The 20,052-nt window shown below is 28.0% G+C and overlaps 1 protein-coding gene across 1 annotated transcript in view; it reads left to right on the forward strand.

The window, feature by feature from the left end:
* LOC135931680 (protein MON2 homolog) overlaps nt 1-17,438 on the forward strand; it is a 42,102-nt gene extending 24,664 nt beyond the window's left edge. The window contains exons 12-30 of the mRNA XM_065468947.1: nt 138-301; nt 569-651; nt 1,559-1,663; nt 2,394-2,656; nt 2,751-2,838; nt 3,179-3,442; nt 3,770-4,145; nt 5,618-5,802; nt 8,900-9,262; nt 9,530-9,740; nt 10,141-10,318; nt 10,959-11,193; nt 12,131-12,262; nt 13,292-13,414; nt 14,424-14,538; nt 15,409-15,945; nt 16,169-16,370; nt 16,754-16,842; nt 16,998-17,438. Coding sequence (XP_065325019.1) covers nt 138-301; nt 569-651; nt 1,559-1,663; nt 2,394-2,656; nt 2,751-2,838; nt 3,179-3,442; nt 3,770-4,145; nt 5,618-5,802; nt 8,900-9,262; nt 9,530-9,740; nt 10,141-10,318; nt 10,959-11,193; nt 12,131-12,262; nt 13,292-13,414; nt 14,424-14,538; nt 15,409-15,945; nt 16,169-16,370; nt 16,754-16,842; nt 16,998-17,152 — 3,868 coding nt within the window. The 3' untranslated portion in view covers nt 17,153-17,438. The remainder of the gene's footprint in view (nt 1-137; nt 302-568; nt 652-1,558; nt 1,664-2,393; nt 2,657-2,750; nt 2,839-3,178; nt 3,443-3,769; nt 4,146-5,617; nt 5,803-8,899; nt 9,263-9,529; nt 9,741-10,140; nt 10,319-10,958; nt 11,194-12,130; nt 12,263-13,291; nt 13,415-14,423; nt 14,539-15,408; nt 15,946-16,168; nt 16,371-16,753; nt 16,843-16,997) is intronic.
* Nucleotides 17,439-20,052: the final 2,614 nt, after the last annotated feature.

The following is a 20,052-nucleotide window of genomic DNA, read 5'->3' on the forward strand; positions in this document are numbered from 1 at the left end:
TAAAATTAGGTAAATTTAAGTGAAACATTCATATCGCGATAGGAAATGACTGCGCGTGTGAACCGTGCAAATAAATAATAACTAAGTTCTTTTATTTTCTAACATTACTTACATTATATATTTATTTTCCGGTAAAGCCAAAGCCAAATATTGATAGATTCGTTGACTAATAGTATGAACAAGATGATTAAGATTTGCGGTCTATGTGACCTATCAGATCCCAAAATGGCATTTATTACGTCACTTTGCAAGGCCTCTCTACCTAATCATTATCCTTACATAAAACAAATTCTCTGTCAAGGTAATTCCTCTTTCTGGAATAAATAATGTAATTTATTTAAAGATTTAAGATCACAATTTTCCTTTTTTCGTTAAAATTTAATAACCAAAAATCATTATTTTATAAGATGACCGATAAATAAAAACACAGTATAAAAATATAAAAATATCTAACCATGTGTTTTAATATATATATTTCGTTTTAGTTATCCTTCATCTTTTGATTTTTTTTACCTTCCCCAACATATTCCTGCCTTTAAAAACATCATTAAAATTTGTTTTATTTTAGACGAAACAAACGGTTCCCCTATTTTGGAAAATAAGAACGAAAATATTGCTCTCAAGGACCATCGCGCTATTACCACATTCTCCGTAATTTTTAATACTTAACATATTTATTAACAGTATATATAATGAGTTGAATTCTCTAAAAGATTATGGTTCGAATAATTCGCTTTTTGGTGATATTTATAGAGTCAAATAATTAATGACATAGTAAACAAGTAATTATAATATAATCATTACTCAAGTAACAGCGAATGGCGCTATCCTTATTTTGGGCGCGCTAAACAAATATTTTTCGTATATAAATAAATATTTTAGTCTTATAACTCTAATTTAATTTAGGCGTGTTCTCGATATATAAATTTTTACAGAAAGAAAGAAAATAACCTATATTAGAAATAATATAAATTAAAAAATGAAGAAGAATTAAAATTAATTAATCCAATATATTCAATCCTTAATTCACTATATTCCAATGATCAATCTAACCACGCTTCTTAACATATTTTTTATCATTTCCCACCAGAGAAGGCAAACCTTGAAAAAATGATGAGACAAATCAAGGACGGGCTTGAAAATCCAAAAAAAATTAAATTAATCGTTGGGAAAATTCGTTGAATATTCATTTACGACTCATATTTTCAATTTTATGAAACAATTTGCAAACTTAAGGCCGAAATTATTTAAAATTATGAAATTTGAAAAATCCCGAACCGGGATTGAAAATGCTATATTTCAAATCCGATCCTGTCTTGAAATTTTTTTTAAAATCCGGTCTAGACTTGAAATTGCGAATTTTTAAAAAATCCAGTCCGAGCTTACAATTTCGTTAGCAGGTCTCTGATTCTTACTTATTTTCTTAAAAAAATCTTTTCTTTTATAATGATGAATCGCAAATTTTATTTTATTAAAGAGCAAAAATATATTTAAAACTTTTTACTTTTGTAATAATTTTCGTTTATTTATCAAAACAATTATATAACGATTTTTTCAGTTTAGTCATAAAAGCGAGAGATGCTTTATAGCTTTACTTGAATTGATTCGCGAAGATGGCAAGATGCTTTGCTCGACTTGGAAAATCATGTTAGCCACTATACACGTAAGTATATTTATAATTATAAATTATCTTAGAACTAGATCTCTAGTAACCGGGACAAATATGTACCAGCCCCCCCCCCCCCCATTTTTTATAAAAATTAAAAATTCCCAGGGAACTGTATAACTCATTTTAATGGGTGTTTATTTAAAAAAAAGAATTTATTCCCATATGAATCACTGTTTCCAAATGTTCTTCAAATTAAAAAAATTCTTCAAATATTATTTATCTCTGAAGGATTTTTTTAAAAAAACAGGATTCTTGATAAAAAAAATTTTTGTAAATTATCTTTTATTGATTATTTATGCATAAAAAATCTTTCATGATTGAAATTACATTTTTTTTAAAAAAAAAATTAATTCTGATTTTCAAAAATTTTTTAAATTTTTGGCGAAAAAAATCTTTAAAATATCTTTTAAGTTTTTTTCCAAACTTTGCATATGACAAAGTTTGGAACCAAAATCTGGAACTCAAGTAACGGGAAATCTAGGAACCGGAAGAACTAGTAATTAAAATATATTAAAAACCTGTATGTCATTTTTTTTAATGATTTAAAACCGAAACCCTTTTAAGTCCATGTTCTAAAACTTTATTATATCTTTTCTATTCTTTCTTTTCACTCTTTCTTTAAGTAAATTTAGGATAGATGAGCATCCTTTTTCTACCCCCCTGCTATTACTGCACAATTTTGTCCATCCCGCTGATTTTTTTACACATAAAAAATAACTCTTAGCACATCACATTGATCATGGGATTCAAGCTTCCCGTTTACCACAGGGTCTATTACGACAATAAAGGAGCCCCTAAATCGACGCTCCAACCCCAAAAAGTATCGACTCCGGTCACTAACGGAGAAAATAACGTTAAATCTAATAATAATAAAATTGGATTTAATACCGCGAATGGTGGTACTCAAGATGTGGCTACCACTCAATCAAATTATCCATTTTCTTCGAGGATTCAGAATCTACTGACGAATTTATTCGAAAATTCCTTGTATATATATAATTGACTTTAAATTATACACTAACTTTTTCTAAATATGTTTTATAAAAGTATTATTATCTATATATATATTATTCATTTTTAGGAATTATTCTGAAAAAAATCTTCTGAATTTGTTTGATGCTCTAATTGAACTCTCCGAGCAGGTTGCAGAATATACCACGACATATAAAGTTATCTCAACTTTTATATTTATAGAAAGTCTTAAAATGTTAATATATACCTAAATTAATTGCGCAATTTATTTTTGTGTTTACATTTTTAATATTAATACTTAGAAACATTATTCTTGGCATATATTAAACATAATATAATATTATTTATTAAGCCATTTTAATATACATTACTCCGTTTGATTGTAGCAATCTTAAAAATAACCAAATCATTCGATTACAAGTCACTTTTTACAATTTGGATGATTTTCCCACTTTTATTTATAATATTTTTTTTATATCTTGTATATACTGAATATTTTATAAACAACTTTTATTTGTTTTATAATAAAAAAAATAGGAGCCGACCCATATGCCCTCATTATTCCCGCTCTCAAAACTTTTCGAAGTAGCCCACCTCAATACCTTCAGAGCATCTCTATACTGGCAGGCGGTGGTTCAGTCATATATTTGCGACGATGTCATAATTGACGAAATCGGGAATCACGAAAACATGAAAATCAAAGAATTTTGCGACGAAAATTTGATATTACTGATTAGATTCGCTTTGGACAAGAAATTATTGGATTTTGAAAACCAGGAAAAAAAGAATGATGACCACAGTGTAAAATAAGGATTTTATTTATTACTTTTTTTTCGATAACTTGAGAGATTTAAACAATTTTACCGGTATAATATCGTATCCCCCTTATATTTGTGTTTCTAATGGAATAATCAAAAACCCAGATATTGTTTCAAACCAGTGTATTATGCCTCTCCAGCTTTGATCCCCCCCCCCTAAAGCTATTAATTTTAAGTCAAATATTATGAATATTATAAGAGTGTTACTCATTGAATGCGATACATCTACTACAAATCATATAAATATTTTAAAATTTGTTTAATTTTTATTTAAAATTTGATAAGTGAATTCTTCTTAATATTTTAATAGCCAAGCTTCGATAATTCGCGATGCGATGCTCAAGTATCGATTCTTGCTATATTCAGCCCTTTGCTAAGCGTTATCGCCAAATGTCCCAACAAACTCTCCGAACTCAAAATATCCCATTTAAGCGCTCTACTGTCACTTTTAAGAGAAAAGGGGAAATCTATCATACTCAATTCGAATACCCGATTTAGTACCGTCAGTAACGCGATGAGCTGTCAAGACGAACATTCTTTGGGTCGAAACGAGAGTATTGATTGTTTATCTAGTCTAATTAATACGCTCGGATCTGTTGCTGACAATCAAACTATTAACGTTCAATCACCACCATCGAAAAAAGATGTTAAAATAGGAGACGACATTCTCGTAGATCATATGAAAGGTTGTTTTTTTATAAACAAAAGAAAATTATTAATATCTCATGCGAAACTTTTTACAAATTAAAAGAAAGTTAAAAATATGAACTTAATAGAGGAATATAAATTTGATTGTAAATCTTTATATTTTAAATTAAAATACTAAGAATTAAAAACGTAAGGTTTACAGGCATACCAATACAGCCTTGTAGAAGCCTATCATCCGATTTTTAATAATCACATTACGGGAAAAATGTCAATGGTATAACAGAATAAAATAAACTAACTAATAAAAATATATATTACTCCCAGCCTCTTATTTTAAAGATTTCTTACAAAGTTTTTATGCCCTACATCATTGATTGGGATATGAAATAAATTGGGATTCTGAATCTCTCAATTTTAAAATCATTTTACTGAGGACGAATAATAATTTTAAAAATTTGATATGATAGGAGATGTATTCCGACATATTAGAGCATCCACGCCGTGAATTTTGGACGATTTGACTTAGATATTTATGGAGTATTTTCTACTTCTATCATTTTTCATATAAATTTTTCAAAATGTTTATGATGGCGAAAATTGTCCAAAATTTACAGGGTAGGTGCCCTAACACATACTGGATGCATTTCTGGTCATATCAGATTTTTAAAAATTTAGAAATCTCCCTCAGTAAATGAGATAAAATTCAAATATTTTTACTCCCCCTAAGGGTTATTAATATCCCAATATGATAGATATACTAACACTCTATTCTCGTATATAGAATATCAAAGATTTTTATTGCAATCTTCTAGACTACTGACATAAGTTGTTTTAAAAAAAATATAAATTAACCTGGCGGTAAGAAACTTAAATAAAGATGTTTGGAAATTGAATTAATCGTGGATAAAGTTAATATAGCTGATATTTATTGTATTTCCACTTATACCTTTCTTGAATATATGTAAATTGAAAAATGTGCAATATATTATCTCTATTTTTTATAAACTATCACTCCGGACAAAAACAACTATACTATATATGTTACCAGTAAATGTCCGCGCAACCGCGTCAGAAATTCGAACAAAATCGAAATACCCACTATTACCACTTAAAATTTACTATCGCGGGTCGTGTCCTCCCCCTCCTCCCTCCTCTCATATAAATGGTCACAAGACATTTTAGTTTAGGAGGCCTAAAATAAAAACTAATCAATTTTTATTTATTCAGATTTGACCTTCAAAACTTTTTTTGCTATATTTGATAGTTTCAGTTAAAGATTTAAACCGGAAGTAGGACTTTTTTAATTAGCTTTTATTTGATACCCATATCAAAAAAAATTATTTTATAATTTTATAGGAACACCATAATTTTTTTTTAAAATATTCAGAACTGGAAGTTGAAGCCATTTTTGTCCAAGTTACAAACTGGACCCAAATTACAACCCCATATATATTCATTACATCCCCATTTTATTTACATTTTTTTTAACAATTAAAAACCAAACTCCAAGCATCTGACAACAATATCAATTCATCTAATTGCATATCTACAGCGTTTCAATGTCTATGCCTACTGATTAACGATTTTTTGCCTCATTTTTCAGCGAATTGTCTTAAGAATTGTATATCAGTTGTGTCCAAATATTCGGCTCAAGAAGTTCATTTAAATATCTCGTTGACATCAATAGGCTTACTGGTAAGTTTATTTTTAAAATATTATTTGGACAGGTAAGAACAAAAAAGAAAGAAAGAAGGAAAGTTCAATTAAGTTATATCAATTAAAGTTCTTTTTTTTTGTTCAAAGGCCGAAGATATTGTAATTCTAGGATTGATGAAATCTGATACTTGATTTGTTAGGACTTTATTTGTAAAGCTTATTATTTAAATGTAAAAAAATCAATTTTATTAAATTTAATTATCTATCAGTAAATTCAAGTTTATAATTATATTATATGTACCATTTTTCCTTTTCACTATAATATATTATCAATATAAATTGAATAACGCAATAATATATAAAGTTTAAAAATGTAAAAATCAGGCGCGTACACAGCGGGGGGTGGGGTAAGGGAACAAATCCCTCCAAAACCAAAAATCTAGATACCGGCTAAAATATTTTTCACAAATATTTCCGATTACTACACCTTATTGCATTAATTTTCTAAAGCTTTATTGATGTATCTTTAAAATCGGTACATAGCCTTAAGCTACCATTCTCTTTATAAACAGCAGCTATCGGACTTGCCCATCCAACATCTTTTACCGGCTCGATGAAATTATCTTATATCCATCTATTAGTTCTTTACCCAATATGGTGATATTATCTTAGTCATCTTTTTTTCAAATAGAGTTTAATATTAGCTTAATTTATAGTTTTGTTGTTCATTTTTGATTTTAATTTTTTATAAGTTTTTTATTTTATCATCATAATTCTTATCTATTTTTCCAACAAATTTATTTAAAATATTTTTGAAAACATTGATCAATGATCTTCCCATCAAAGCATTTTTCCTGCTTTCGAGATCACAACCTCTAATTTTTGTATTGCCATTATATTTCACTTGAGTTGTATATGCTGTAAATTGTAATTTAGATTTTTTTTATTTCAGATATAACTATTTTCTTTGCTATCTCACTAATTATTATTAAAAGAATATGCATACTGATAATCTTTTTAATATGATATTTTTAAAAAATATAAATTTTTTTTTATAAAAATAAAAACTCAAATTATGATGTTTGTATTTAAGCTAGATTATTTCCCATTATATTTATCCGAGTGTCGATTTTTGGAAATAGCTTTAGGACACCACAACGTTGATTAATGCCGAATTATTTTTTCAATTTATTAAATTAGTAGATAATTTAAATTACTACCAAGCTTTAGATAAGCCGTTTATCATCCATGGTGATGATGATGATTGGCTTATGATACCATGTATACATTTGTCAAATTTTAGACATTATATTAATATTTGATATATTTTCATTTTACATGATATTAGTTATAAATAAATAAAAGAAAATGAAAAAAAAAACTATTAGAAAGAAAGAAAGCAGAAAAGAATATTGTATTAAGCATAAAAAAATGTGTATAATTTTCCGAAAGAATGAACAGTTACTGATTTGTACATTAATAGGATAGGAAAACATTTTCGAAATCCACCATGCACAGATAGTGTTAATGGAAATTTTACTTAATAATCATGATAAAAAAAAGTTGAAGAAGCATAAAACTCCGGGTTTAGATAATATAACAGAACACCCAACAGCCTTCCATCCAAGTGCCATCATTTTTACTAGTTTAAGCTATATCAGGAAACCATTAGAGTAGAACATATTATTTTGATTTCGCAAAACTGGGAATTACTAGCTGAGTCGATTAATAACGGCTAACTCTCGAGAATATTACTCAAGCCTGAAGATTTTACTCATATATGGCACAAAGGTTTAAACATCTATTAGCCACTCAAGATTTGGACAACATTTTTTTCTGGTTAAATTATTGAGTTAGCCATTTTTAAAAATCACCTCAAATCAAGCGGCTTAATAACACTACTCTCACTTAAATTGTGTCTAAAATATTTATAGTAATGCTAAAGGATCTTATAGTTATATCTATCCCCCCCCCCATTTATTTCCAAAATATATATGTGCATACAGGCCAAAAAAATGTTCTTGGAACCAATCCTGGCTTTAGAAATAATAATGCAAGAGTGTGATTAATATAGCTATTCTTTTTTCTATATTTGTTCACGACGTAAAAGCTATGACTAACTTAAGGATATCTGACCACAAAATGCTTAAAGCAGATGTTGTAATTAAGAATTTATCGGGAAGGTCATTCTAATTTGCTAGCAGTACCGCTTAGAAGAGGAATCTAAATAATCTTTAATATCTGAGATTAAAATGAGTCTTATTTTTTAGATATCGGTTAAGTAAAGCTAAATAATGTTTAAGAAGGATATAAAGGAGGCAATGGCCTTTTAAACGACCGACAACAATCACTTGAGGAAAGAATGGATGTCGGTAGAGATAAAATCACTGAACTCCGATAAAACATAAACTTGGATAGTAATCTTTGGAAAGTAGTTCAAAGATTATTAAGAAGCAACAACCGGATCTTTGTAGCAAAAAATGAAATTGATAATGATACAAAAGAAAATGACGTTCAGGATGCATATAAAAAACTTAAATATTTCTGCAAAGCGGGCTTCAAGAAATTACCATATATTATAATGGAAAAACAATAGAGGGATTCTGGATCAAGATGTATTGATTGCGGTTTAGAATAACCAGTACATAAATGTCTTCGACTCTTTAAGACCAGCAATACTCGGATCAGAGAAACAAGAGGCAATATCCACCCCCGGGTTTTCCTTGGAATAGATCAACGCAGTTATAAAAAATGTTGCCATTTATTATATCTTTATAGTGATATAATTGAATTTGGATTAGGATCATTGAAACAAGTTCTTTTTCCAGTAAATACTTCAATATGTTAATTTTATCAACCTTTTTTTTCATATTTTACATTTTTAAAATATAAAATTCGACCGGGATTATACTATTAATATTATTAATGCATTTTATGATTGCCAGATATATTTGTAAGCTCGATATTCATAAATTTATTAAATATTAACTTAACAATGATGTCTCATAATTCTTAAAGTTGAGGGTCAATTATTATTATTGAAATTAACTTCAGCCTGGGTTTCATATTAAATCTTAAATGTTACTTTTAAAATTTTAAATACTCACTTTACTTATAAATATTTTTTTAAAAACAGTGGAATATATCAGACTACCTGCACCAAAATTACGAAAAACTATATTACAAACTCCAACACGATGAAAATGACTTGATTCATTCAAACACTTTGGAATCCTACTTTAAAGTGGATAGCGACCAAATACATCCAAATATAAAGAACATGGATTTAAATCCGATATCCAAAAATGAGATGAACACGGATAACGATATCGATTATACTCCCAACACGATTTGGATGTGTCTGTATTCCAAATTGGCGTGTTCTTGTTTAGATCACAGGCCCTCTGTCAGAAAGAGTGCATGCCAAACTCTTTTCTCAACTTTGGAAGCGCATGGTTTATTATTGGGCCCAGATTCTAGTCGGATCTTTATCCGGAAGGTAAAGTATATATAAAACATCGCGAGAAAATACGAAATTAAAAGCAACTTGTTTATTTATTCCTTTTTTTAAATTGACCATTGACCAACATAACGTTTTAAAATGAGCTTTCGAATTTTATTGAGCATAAAAAGGTAGATTTAAAGATTTTCACCTTATTGGAATTATAAGTTATTTTAATGGTAAATCATAAAATCGAAGAGTAAAATTACATTTTTTGAAAGACTTCGGCTGTGCGTAAATTATTTTAATATTTTATTCACGTAGATTCTTTTTCCCTTGTTAGATCACGTGAGAATAAACGCTATTAACGCTTCCACTCAAAAATCCCAAAATTTGTTGAGGAAAAATAATCCCTCCTTATTGATCCATCATTCGCGAGATACGCCCATAAAGCAATGGTCAGAGACTCAGACTATGGCCCTAGAGGGTCTTGCCCGTATATTTACCAATCGCCATATTGCTTTGGATGCTATAGGTTATTTGACTATAATATCAACCAACTTTGCTTAGGAATACCTGAAAAATGGGGAATAATATAAAGAAAAAATAATAAAATATTTGTGTCTGAAGTATGAGTGATAATTATAGAAAAATTTATTAAAAACATGTATTATTACGTCATTATGACTTACTTCTACCACGGGTGGGGGGTTATGACGCGAGATCCTCATTGACAGGGGTAGAAGGAGGTAAGAGATATGTCTTGCTAATATGGATTTCCTTTTCCATTTCTTTCTAATTTTGATGATTTGTTTTTTTTGCTAAAAATTTTCGTCATTGTCATATGGGGGGGGGGAGTAGAAGCGTCTACTTGTGTTAAGCTTGAGAAAATATTTTTCTAATATTTATATATCAAAAAAACATTCAATAATTAGATTTTTATGAATCCTGGTGCTGGGTCATGCTCTATATAGAAAATTGCGTCTTATCTACTGAGTCGAGCGAGATATCTTTAGCCGCTATCAAATGTTTTAAGGAGATGTCGGAGTTGAATTTGAATGAAATATATTCTAAAACGGAGGATAAAAACTTAGATGACTATTTAGTCAAAAGGTTTCTTTTTTTCTTTCATTCATAATTTGTGATTTAAACATGGGCGTTCTTTTATGAATTATGCGTGCTAAAATAACTTATTTTTATCATTTTTTATTACTAACCACTGCGCTAGGCTAAATATTTAAAGAGCGACTTCATTTGACAGTTGATTAGGGTCTCGTCCTTACTTGTTTGAACACTGTTTTTAAAACAAGTTCATCATAAAAAAAATAATAGATCACCTTTTAGCAGTGCGAGCGTTTTAAAAGCAGCGCTAAAGAAGTAGGTTAAGATGAGACTAAAAATGATTCATTATCAATTTTTCTTTGTTATAATGATTCTTGATTTATCCTCTTAATTATTAACTTAGAGAAGAAGAAAAAAAGGATCTCATTAAAGGATGTTTATAAACGCGATCAGCTGTTAAATGGAATCGTTTTTGGCATTTGCCGTAAATTCAGCGTTAAAATGTTGGCAAAAACGTGGCTAAAAAAATATTTATCAAACTTATTTTATAAAGAAAAGACTGGGCGTTTTCGTAATTTGATATCTTTTTCATCAATATTTTTATAATTAATAGTTAAAATAACTCTAAAAAGGATTATTATTAAAAAAGGCGGAAATATTTACAATTATATCGCACATTAAAAATATTAAGTGTATCCCAGCTTTGGCGCACTTGGTTATCCATGAGTTTCCTCTCGTTTCCGCCTTCGCTTTCTCTTTTACCAAAAATCGTTCAAAAAATTTGTTCATGCGGCCACCGATGCGCCGACCTACTCTTTGACCAGAGCTTATATCAAGCCATTTCCAAATTAATCACCGATAATACAAATAACAATACGCCATTCTTGCAAACTGAGGCCGTTGAAACTCTTCATGAAGTGTTTGAAGTAATAAATGAAGGGAACAAATTATTTTAAAAAAATAGTTGAAATTGCCTTATTGATATAATTATAAAAATGCATTTTATATATTTATCTTTTGGATTGAGTAGATTTGGCAAAGAATTATCTTCAAATTTTGATTGTTTTTTAATTGGCTAATATAATTTATTTAGTATGCAAATTGCCCATATTTTCTGTTTTTATATTATTTGGACATCTTTAGCTCTACCTGCTGTTTTACCTTCAGTTTTAACACCGCAATCAATTTTTGAACCTTTATAATTAAAAAATTTTTTAATAACTCCCAAACCCCCTATGGAATATATAAAACTATTACCAAATCTGATTGTACTGGTAGTTATAAATGGTTGGAAGCATTACCAAGTCGTAACCAAGGTCATATCAGATGAAAAATTAAGTTGCCATGGGCCACTTAATTGGATGTAACATTATTCAATCACATCCATGCATAAAATGTAAAATATCGGTTAATTCCAAATGAGATCTGGTCTTAATGATATATATAGTTATGCAAGACATGCAGCTATTAACTCAATTATTAGAGGACCCAAATACTAAACATCTTGGAGCCGCTAATTTATCACCCGATGATGGCCTAAGGCCAGATTGTTTAACTTGGACGTTAGTCTTTAGGCAAATCCTTAATTTGGGACTTTACATGTTTCTTTTTTTCAAAAAATATAAATTCTAATCCGGTCTATATAGCCAAAAAATATTCAAAATTAAAAAATCATGTTTTTTTTACCAATCATTTCTTCTTCCCTTGAACATGTTTCAAGTGATCCATTTAATGTGGGACTTAGAAATTATTGGAATATAGCTGATTCCGAAAAAAAATGCTCCAATGAGTAGTCGGGTGTAGTTATACATTTTTTTCTCTTAATAATTTCCTAAATTTTCTTTTGCTTCTTTTTTTCACTAGATCGTAGCCCAATCTCAGAATGAACCAATAACGCAAAGAGGCTTGGTTGTATACAAAGATTTCGTGCTCAACATGCAAGAATTTTCTCTCAACATTTTCGCTTTCGGTGATAATGGGGACATCGAAAAACGGGTAAAAATGTCAATCAATTATTAATTAAAAATAAACTCTTGATTTTATTTATAAGGCTATTAATAATAATCCTTTGAAAAGGTTTATTGTAAGAGTGATAATTTTCATCATTTCCTTTTGATATGCTAATTTCAATTGGTAAGAAATAAAAGAGGAGAAAAATGTGAGTTTGAACTCTCTATGGAAAATGTGATTACACATAATTTTATGTTTTCTTGATTAATATTAGTATCTATTTCGTTTAAATTATTAAACTCCCTCTTTAATTTTCTATCTCTAAAAAATGTTCTCATAAATTTTTTATATTAAAAAAAAATTTGAAACGCTTTCAAAAGGCGTTATAATTCGTATGGGATTGACGTTTCACTACACGTGTCAAGTGTGGCGTCATAGTTTCTATTTTGTTTATAACTAGTTTTTTTTGTGGTTCGCTCAACATAATTGAGGAATTAGTGAGTACCAGTCAGGCATTAAATATTAGCCCAAACCAGATATTTAGTTTTTCTATATTTTTCAGATATGTTATGATGCAAATTTTGACAATTTTTTAAAATTATTTTGCTTAAAAATATTATACATTTAAATAGTAGACAAGATAAAAATTTCAGAATAAATATTTTTAATCGCTTTTTAATAGCAAGATTGTCTAATATTTGGTTGTGAATATATTTATTTCCATTATAATAGTAAAAACGCTCATAGGCACTAACCATGCACGAAACTTTGGCACACATGTTAGTTTTGGCTTCTAATTGTTCGATTAACTTTCATTCAAATTATATAAAGATATTACGTAAAAATAACATAAGCGGGGCCCGGTCGAAAACCGGGCAAATCAGAATTTGGAGGCGAAGCCCCCCCCCCCCTTTAAAAATTTTTTTTGTTACTCTTATCCCCCGTCTATTCATCTTCTAAATCATTGCAATTGGTAGTAAGATAATTTATAAAATTATGAATGACACGAATCAAATAGAAATTCAATTTTGATAAATTTTATTTATTTTCATTCAAATTCATGCAATGCTTTAGAATGATTCCAAGTCACCAAATCTCGAAAATTTTGGATCGACATGCATAGATATCTTAACACGTCTGTACTCCATCACGAATGACAATTTCAAACCATACATGAATATAGAAAAGCATATTGATGTTTATTTTTTTTAATAAAAATTATTGAGCATACACTTAGAATATAATTATTTGATTTAAAAAAATAAATATGGTTATAATATATCTTGTCCGCCAAAATAAGATTGCTTGTTTTTTATATAAATTATTTCATTTTTACCTGAGAGGCTAATTGTATTTAAAAATTTTTATAGTACCAATTTTGGAATATTTGATGCATAATTTTTTTTATTCTAATAATGATAATCTTACACGTAAATTGTTAATAATGGGAAATGTGTTCTTGAATAAAATTATTTATTTAAATATAATATAAATGCTTATTTGATATTAAACATATATATATATATATGCATTTCTCCATTAACATTATATTATTTATTTAAAATTTAGCATAAATTGCCAAATTAATAATTTCATTATTCAAGGAATCGCAAAAGTTAAGAGAGTAAGCCTGTCTTTGCTTTAGAAATTTTTTTTGGGAGAAGGTCAAACTACTAGCCCTGTGGCCTATAATCACGTTAACCGGCTCGATTTGAGCCGTTTTAAAAACTGCTAACTCAATATTTTTGCCAATTGCCTAAGCCTCGCAATTTCGCTAACAGATGTCTAAACCTTTGTGCCATTTATGAGCTAAATCTTTAGGCTTTCGTAATATATTTCTAGTTAAATATTGAGTTAGCCATTTTTAAAAATCTGCTCAAATTGAGCCGCTTGACAACACTTATCTATCTTGTATCAGGAAAATTCTTTCTCCCTAGAACAGTGTAACTAAAAGGCTTACTATCTAAAACAAATGTTAGCATTGGATATACATTGAGCTTATAACGTCCCTTGGCTCTCTAAATTCTCAAGACCATCATATGTGTAAAATATGAAGAAATTATTTATTAAAAAATATGTATGGTATATATATTTTTTTATTTTAATAAATTTATTAAAATATAATATAAATCTTATGGTTCTAAAACAAATATACCTTATTAGGTTTATTTAAAGATGAGTATATTTTATTTTTTTAACAAAATAGAATTTGATGCGAGGTTTTTGTCACAAATACTCCTTGAATCGTTCGACTATCGTCACATTATGGGAGAGTACGCGAGTGGTTTTCTCCAAACGTTTCTACAATTTTTCCTACGAAAGTATGATCCTTAAACAGTATGTACTGTAAAAACCCGCTTATTAAACGACGGACTGGAACCTTAAAAAACCCGGAAATGGAATATTATAAACGAGAACATTATAAGCGGGTTATATGTTGTATGCCAAATTTCAATATTATATCAATTTTTATTTAAGATCTTATTTCAAAACCTCTTTTTATGGACAGATATTTATCTTAAGACATTTATAGCTTTAAAATAAAAATAATCTTTAGACCTAGGATTTAAGATGTATAAATGATACATTCGTCAAATTTCTGAGTGATGACCTAACCCCTAAATCGAAAAACTTTGTGCTTATTAGATACAATAGCTTTTTTTATTTTATAAAAAAATAAATTTTACAATCTATCCATATTACCAAAAAAAGTTTTGAAAAATATTTTAGTTGAGGCGGTCTGCAATTCCCGTCCCAGGACTGAAAAATATTTGTTTGGGCTGGGGCGGGCAAAAAATTAGTGCGTTAGATTATTGATGAAATCGGATAAGTGATAGAAGTGACAATCCATAAAGTATTGTTTTTTAATTTAACCACTCTCCAATATATAAATAGTTGTTTATTTTGGTGTTCAACTATTTATATTTCGGATTAGGCCTTGTATTTAAAAAGTGACCCCGGCAACCTTAGTAAGAAATTGGAAACGGGCTGGGCCGGGCAAAATCTAGATTCCAGCCTGGCCGAGCTTGAAAATTGCTATTTGCAGACCCACGCTAGTTATGTTACCGTATTCGTTAATGATAGAATCTAAAAAGAAATCTTGTCAATTGATTATTTAATTATCTATAGGTTAATTTGTAACTTTCACCTTTAATCCTGGGCTTAACATTTTTTTTAAAAAAAATTTTCAGATTCCCAAGGGAAACATATTTTGCAAAAACTTTTGGTCCTTTTGCGAATCATTTTATACGGGACCGTTTCTACCGATGATGCGAATAAACCTTTTAACCAACAACATCATAAGAAACTATCCTTTTCCTCTGACGAGCACCCATCATCTCCATCCGCATCTTTTCCTCCGAACAATTTGTATAACTCTCAAAGTCCACTTCCGGCGGTTATTTTGAATGACTCTCGGCAAAATTTTAAAGTCAGAGAAGAGCTCGAGTTTTATTCCGACCTTAAGATTAAGACTGTGACCGATTTGATATGGAAAGAATGCTTGTTCCCAAATCTATTGTCTAATGTTGATCATTCAATACGACATCTAAATAATACACCTGTGAGTGGTGAGGTTACGCTTCCCACCGATTTCATAAAAGGTCTTTTGGAATTATTGGTTGAGGGATGTGTCGACAACGTCAGTTCGTACGAAAGTTCTGGAACCGATAAGACGCATTTCAGCTCTCATATTCACACTACGAGCCACACTAATTTTCCTAATATCAGTAAAAAAATATATAAATCACATTTGCAACACTGTATTGGTTGCTATAGAGATTTGAATCCTGTCCTATCCAAAAAGCCGGTCTGACTCACCCGGGTTTGGTCGGATAGTACTTAGTCCGGGATCAGTTGGTGTTTAAGTTAGGGTAAGGTTATAAGCTTCAACTTATTGAAACCTAAATAGGTTTTTTTTAAACCTGATTTCAAAAAATAAAAATAATTTAGTGACTGCTCATACGATAAACGACAAATTTATAGGTTCCTGTTTGGATTCGATATATAAATTAGCGTTGTCTCCCCGAATACTCGATACATATACACCGAACATTAATACTTTGCCTATCCTTTTATTATTGGATAGATGCGAAAACGTGCTAAAAAATTATTTGAAAGACGAGGAAGTTTGGGCTAAGTACCCACTTCCTAAGTAATTATTTTCAAAAAAAATATATCTATATTTTTTAATCTATTTTTACATTTATTTACTAATCTTTCTTTCATTCTTTCTTTCTGTAGAAGTCCTCATTTCTTACTAATTAATTAAATGATTTGTAGAGTCAATCATGAATATATATTCAAATTTTCTTTATTCATTTTCTATTAATTTATTTTCATGGTAAGAACATTTTTTAATATTACAAACGCGGGTTATGATAAATATTCGTTTTTTCAACTAATTAAAATATACATTAATTGATTGACATTTCAGAAACGTATTATTTAATTTATATGTTCACAAACTGTGACATTTTCTTTCTTTTGATATAATATATATATTTTTAAAAAAATTAACTTATCTACTTTTAAAAGGATTCGGTTAATAGAAATTACATCTACTCTTACAACATTGACCAAATTACTTTCTTTTCTACAACAAAATGATCTTCCAAATAAGCAAAGTATATATAAATAATACAGAGTTTGGTTATTTTATTTGCAGGAGATTTTTTTTATAAAAAAATAAATATAACAAATGAATTTAGAAATAAACAAAAGAAATTTATATATTCGTAAATTATTTATCTTTTTTAAATTTAAAAATAAAATAACATAGATAATTCCTTGATATGGGACCGAATTCTTAATATTTATACGCTATTGGTTAATTGTATGCTTTCAAATTCCCGCCAAATATGCAGTTATTTGCAAAACGCGCTAAAGCAATATACGGCATTTTTGAATCCTCCGCCTTCGTTTTTACCGCGATAAAAATAAAATTCTAATTTTTTATATTTATTTTAAATTTTATCTTCGAAAGGGAGGGGGAGGGATAAAAAAGATTAACAAAATACAAAAATTGATTAAATGCAAATATTATATTTGAATACATATTTTTTTTATTAATGGAAAAAAAATATTTATGTATTAAATTATATACTATAAAATATTTAAATTTTATATTAAAAAAAATTTAGTACCCACCACAGATACTGCAAATTTAACTATATTTCTTGATTTTAAATTAAATTGGGTTATATTGTATATAAGAAGAGAAGAGAACACTACTAAATAAACACTAATAAATGAAATCGATTATAGCTATATTATAATATTGTTATTTTTTTTAATGATTATTTGAATAAATAATTTCTTCTAATAACAATATCTTTGGCTACCGAAATAAAGTTTTGATTCAAAAAATGAAAAAATTATATATTAGAAAGTGATCTTAATTTTGTTTAGAATTTTTTTTAAAAACAAAAATTAATTATCTATTTGGTTTTAATTTGCTTTCTTATTTTCGGTAAAAATTGAAATCAGGGCATTCTTCATCACATCTTTCTTTGTGCTGTTATCTATTTTCAAAATATTGAATTTGGATAGTGACAATAGAGCAGGGTTTGGAAAATCTTCAAACTAGATCTGAACCCATAAAAATTTAAAGAAATAATCCATAATTTGAACTGTAATTGAACATTAAAATAAATATATATAAAAAATAGTTCGCCAGCGAATTTGGACAAAATTTAAATTTCTTAATATTATTCGGCAAAAAAAATCTACTTATTTTTTTTTAATTCGCGATTATTTTCGTAGAGTCCATCCTAATGTTCTTTGGCCAACAATAATATTATGTGTAAATTTTTATATGTCAGATATTTTGCATTTAAAATTTATTTGAAAAGTGGTATTTTGATCAAGCTTTCTCTGTTTTTTTAAAAAAAAATTTGTATATAAATGATCAATAAATATCAAACATTTTAATTAATTTATAATAGTATAAAATATTCATATTATTAATCCATCGTAGTATGTGATATCATTTTATTATAAACATAGAGGTTTTACAAAATATGAAATTTACAAATCAAACATTTTTTTGAAGAGAGAAAGAAAAAAAAGGTAAAGTAATAAGAAATCATTTCTTTTCCATTAACTTTACAGAAATATGAAATTTGCCAAACAAAAAGTAATAAAACGCCTGAACCGAATCTGAAGAGAATTGGAATCATATAATTTCATGTATTTTGATTATATAGGAAAGTGAGTGAAGGGGGGGGGGGTGATGGTAGATTTAACTCAGACAAACCATGAAATTTAAAAAATTTGGTAATGGCTAAATGTCGATAATTCGGCTCAATCTTCATGCGCCTACTGGAGAAAATTTATTAACATTAAGGTTTTTTAATTTATATTAGTTTCATTCAAATTTGAACTGCTATCTTTTTATGAAAAACTCCGAAGCCAAAAGTGATAATTTTTTAATAAAAACTTGTTTTCGCTGTTGATTCATTAAAAATAATTTTATAACCGGAACCTTTATAAACTTTTTACAATTAGCCGAACCGAACGTTTATAATTTTTTCTTAAGAACCACAAAACCGAACTTTAACCATTATAAATTTTTATATATTGAACCGTTATAAATAAACTTTCGGGGTTTGAGAAAAAATAAAAATAAGATATACACTTCAGCTATATCGGCATATTTTTAGATCTTCATTGAATAGAAAGCTAATTATAAATTAAATTATATTTTGGTTCATTCCCCGGGGAGCCCGATTAATCTATATTTTCTTCTTCTTCCCTAAATCATTTAAAATTACCCGCCCCCCCCTTCTTCCTCGTATTATCATTTGCACTAATTATATTCCCATTATTATACTTTGTATTATGAAGTCGTTGGTTGTTAAATTTCTTAAAATTTCTAGAATTGTTAAATTATATATTTTTCTTAAATTCCGTTATGTAAAAATTGTATAAATGATTTATTATAAAATATTAGAATATTGTTTTTTTTTAAATATATTATTATTATGATAAATATACATAGATTGTGATTATATAAAAAATTATTATTATCATAAATTGGAATAAAAGTTTTTGTTTAAAAAAAAAAAAATTATAGTTATCATTGAAATTAAATTTATTCAAATTTTAACGGACATATGTATCATCTCCCCTTGAATTAAAGGTCAATTCAGCTGTAAAAAACTCTTTCGTGTGCTAGTTTCAGGAACACGTGGAATTTTTTTTGGTAGAAAGATTCAGAAATTCGATCCTCTTTTCTCTCCAAAAAAAATTAGAATATCCATATCTTGTTGTTATCTATATCATTATTTTAAATATATATATTATTATTACAATTATTCTAATTAATATTTAAATTTAATGATCATTATTATTTCAATAAATATGTTTTAACGTTTAATTTGTTTGGCATTGTTTTTTTCGGTTTGACTAAACTGCAAATGCTTAGGTAAATTCAAATTCGGTAAAAATTTTATATTTATATTCTATTAATTGAGCTGAGAATCATTTCCTTATGATATAAACAAGTTATAAAAATTAAATTACTATATATATTCAATAATATAATAAATTAATCCAATCTATTAATAGATGGTTTAAATCTTTTAATATAATTATGTTTAAAATAATTAAAATTTAAAAATGTAATTCTATTCAATCCGCAAGTTGACGTTTTACTATTAAAACTATTTTTTGTTTTATATATTTCTAAAAATTATAACAAAATTACCTTCTCTTTCAACCTGGAATTCTTTTGGTAACTTTTTTAATACTTGAGATTGAAGATGTACTGGAATCAGGATATTTTTAAAAAAACTGGGTCAGATCTTTCAAATATGGATTTGTTCCAACTTTAT

The sequence above is a fragment of the Gordionus sp. m RMFG-2023 genome, chromosome 1 (genome assembly GCF_954871325.1).
Source record: "Gordionus sp. m RMFG-2023 chromosome 1, tfGorSpeb1-WG-v2, whole genome shotgun sequence".
Taxonomy (NCBI): Eukaryota; Metazoa; Nematomorpha; class Gordioida; order Chordodea; family Parachordodidae; genus Gordionus; species Gordionus sp. m RMFG-2023.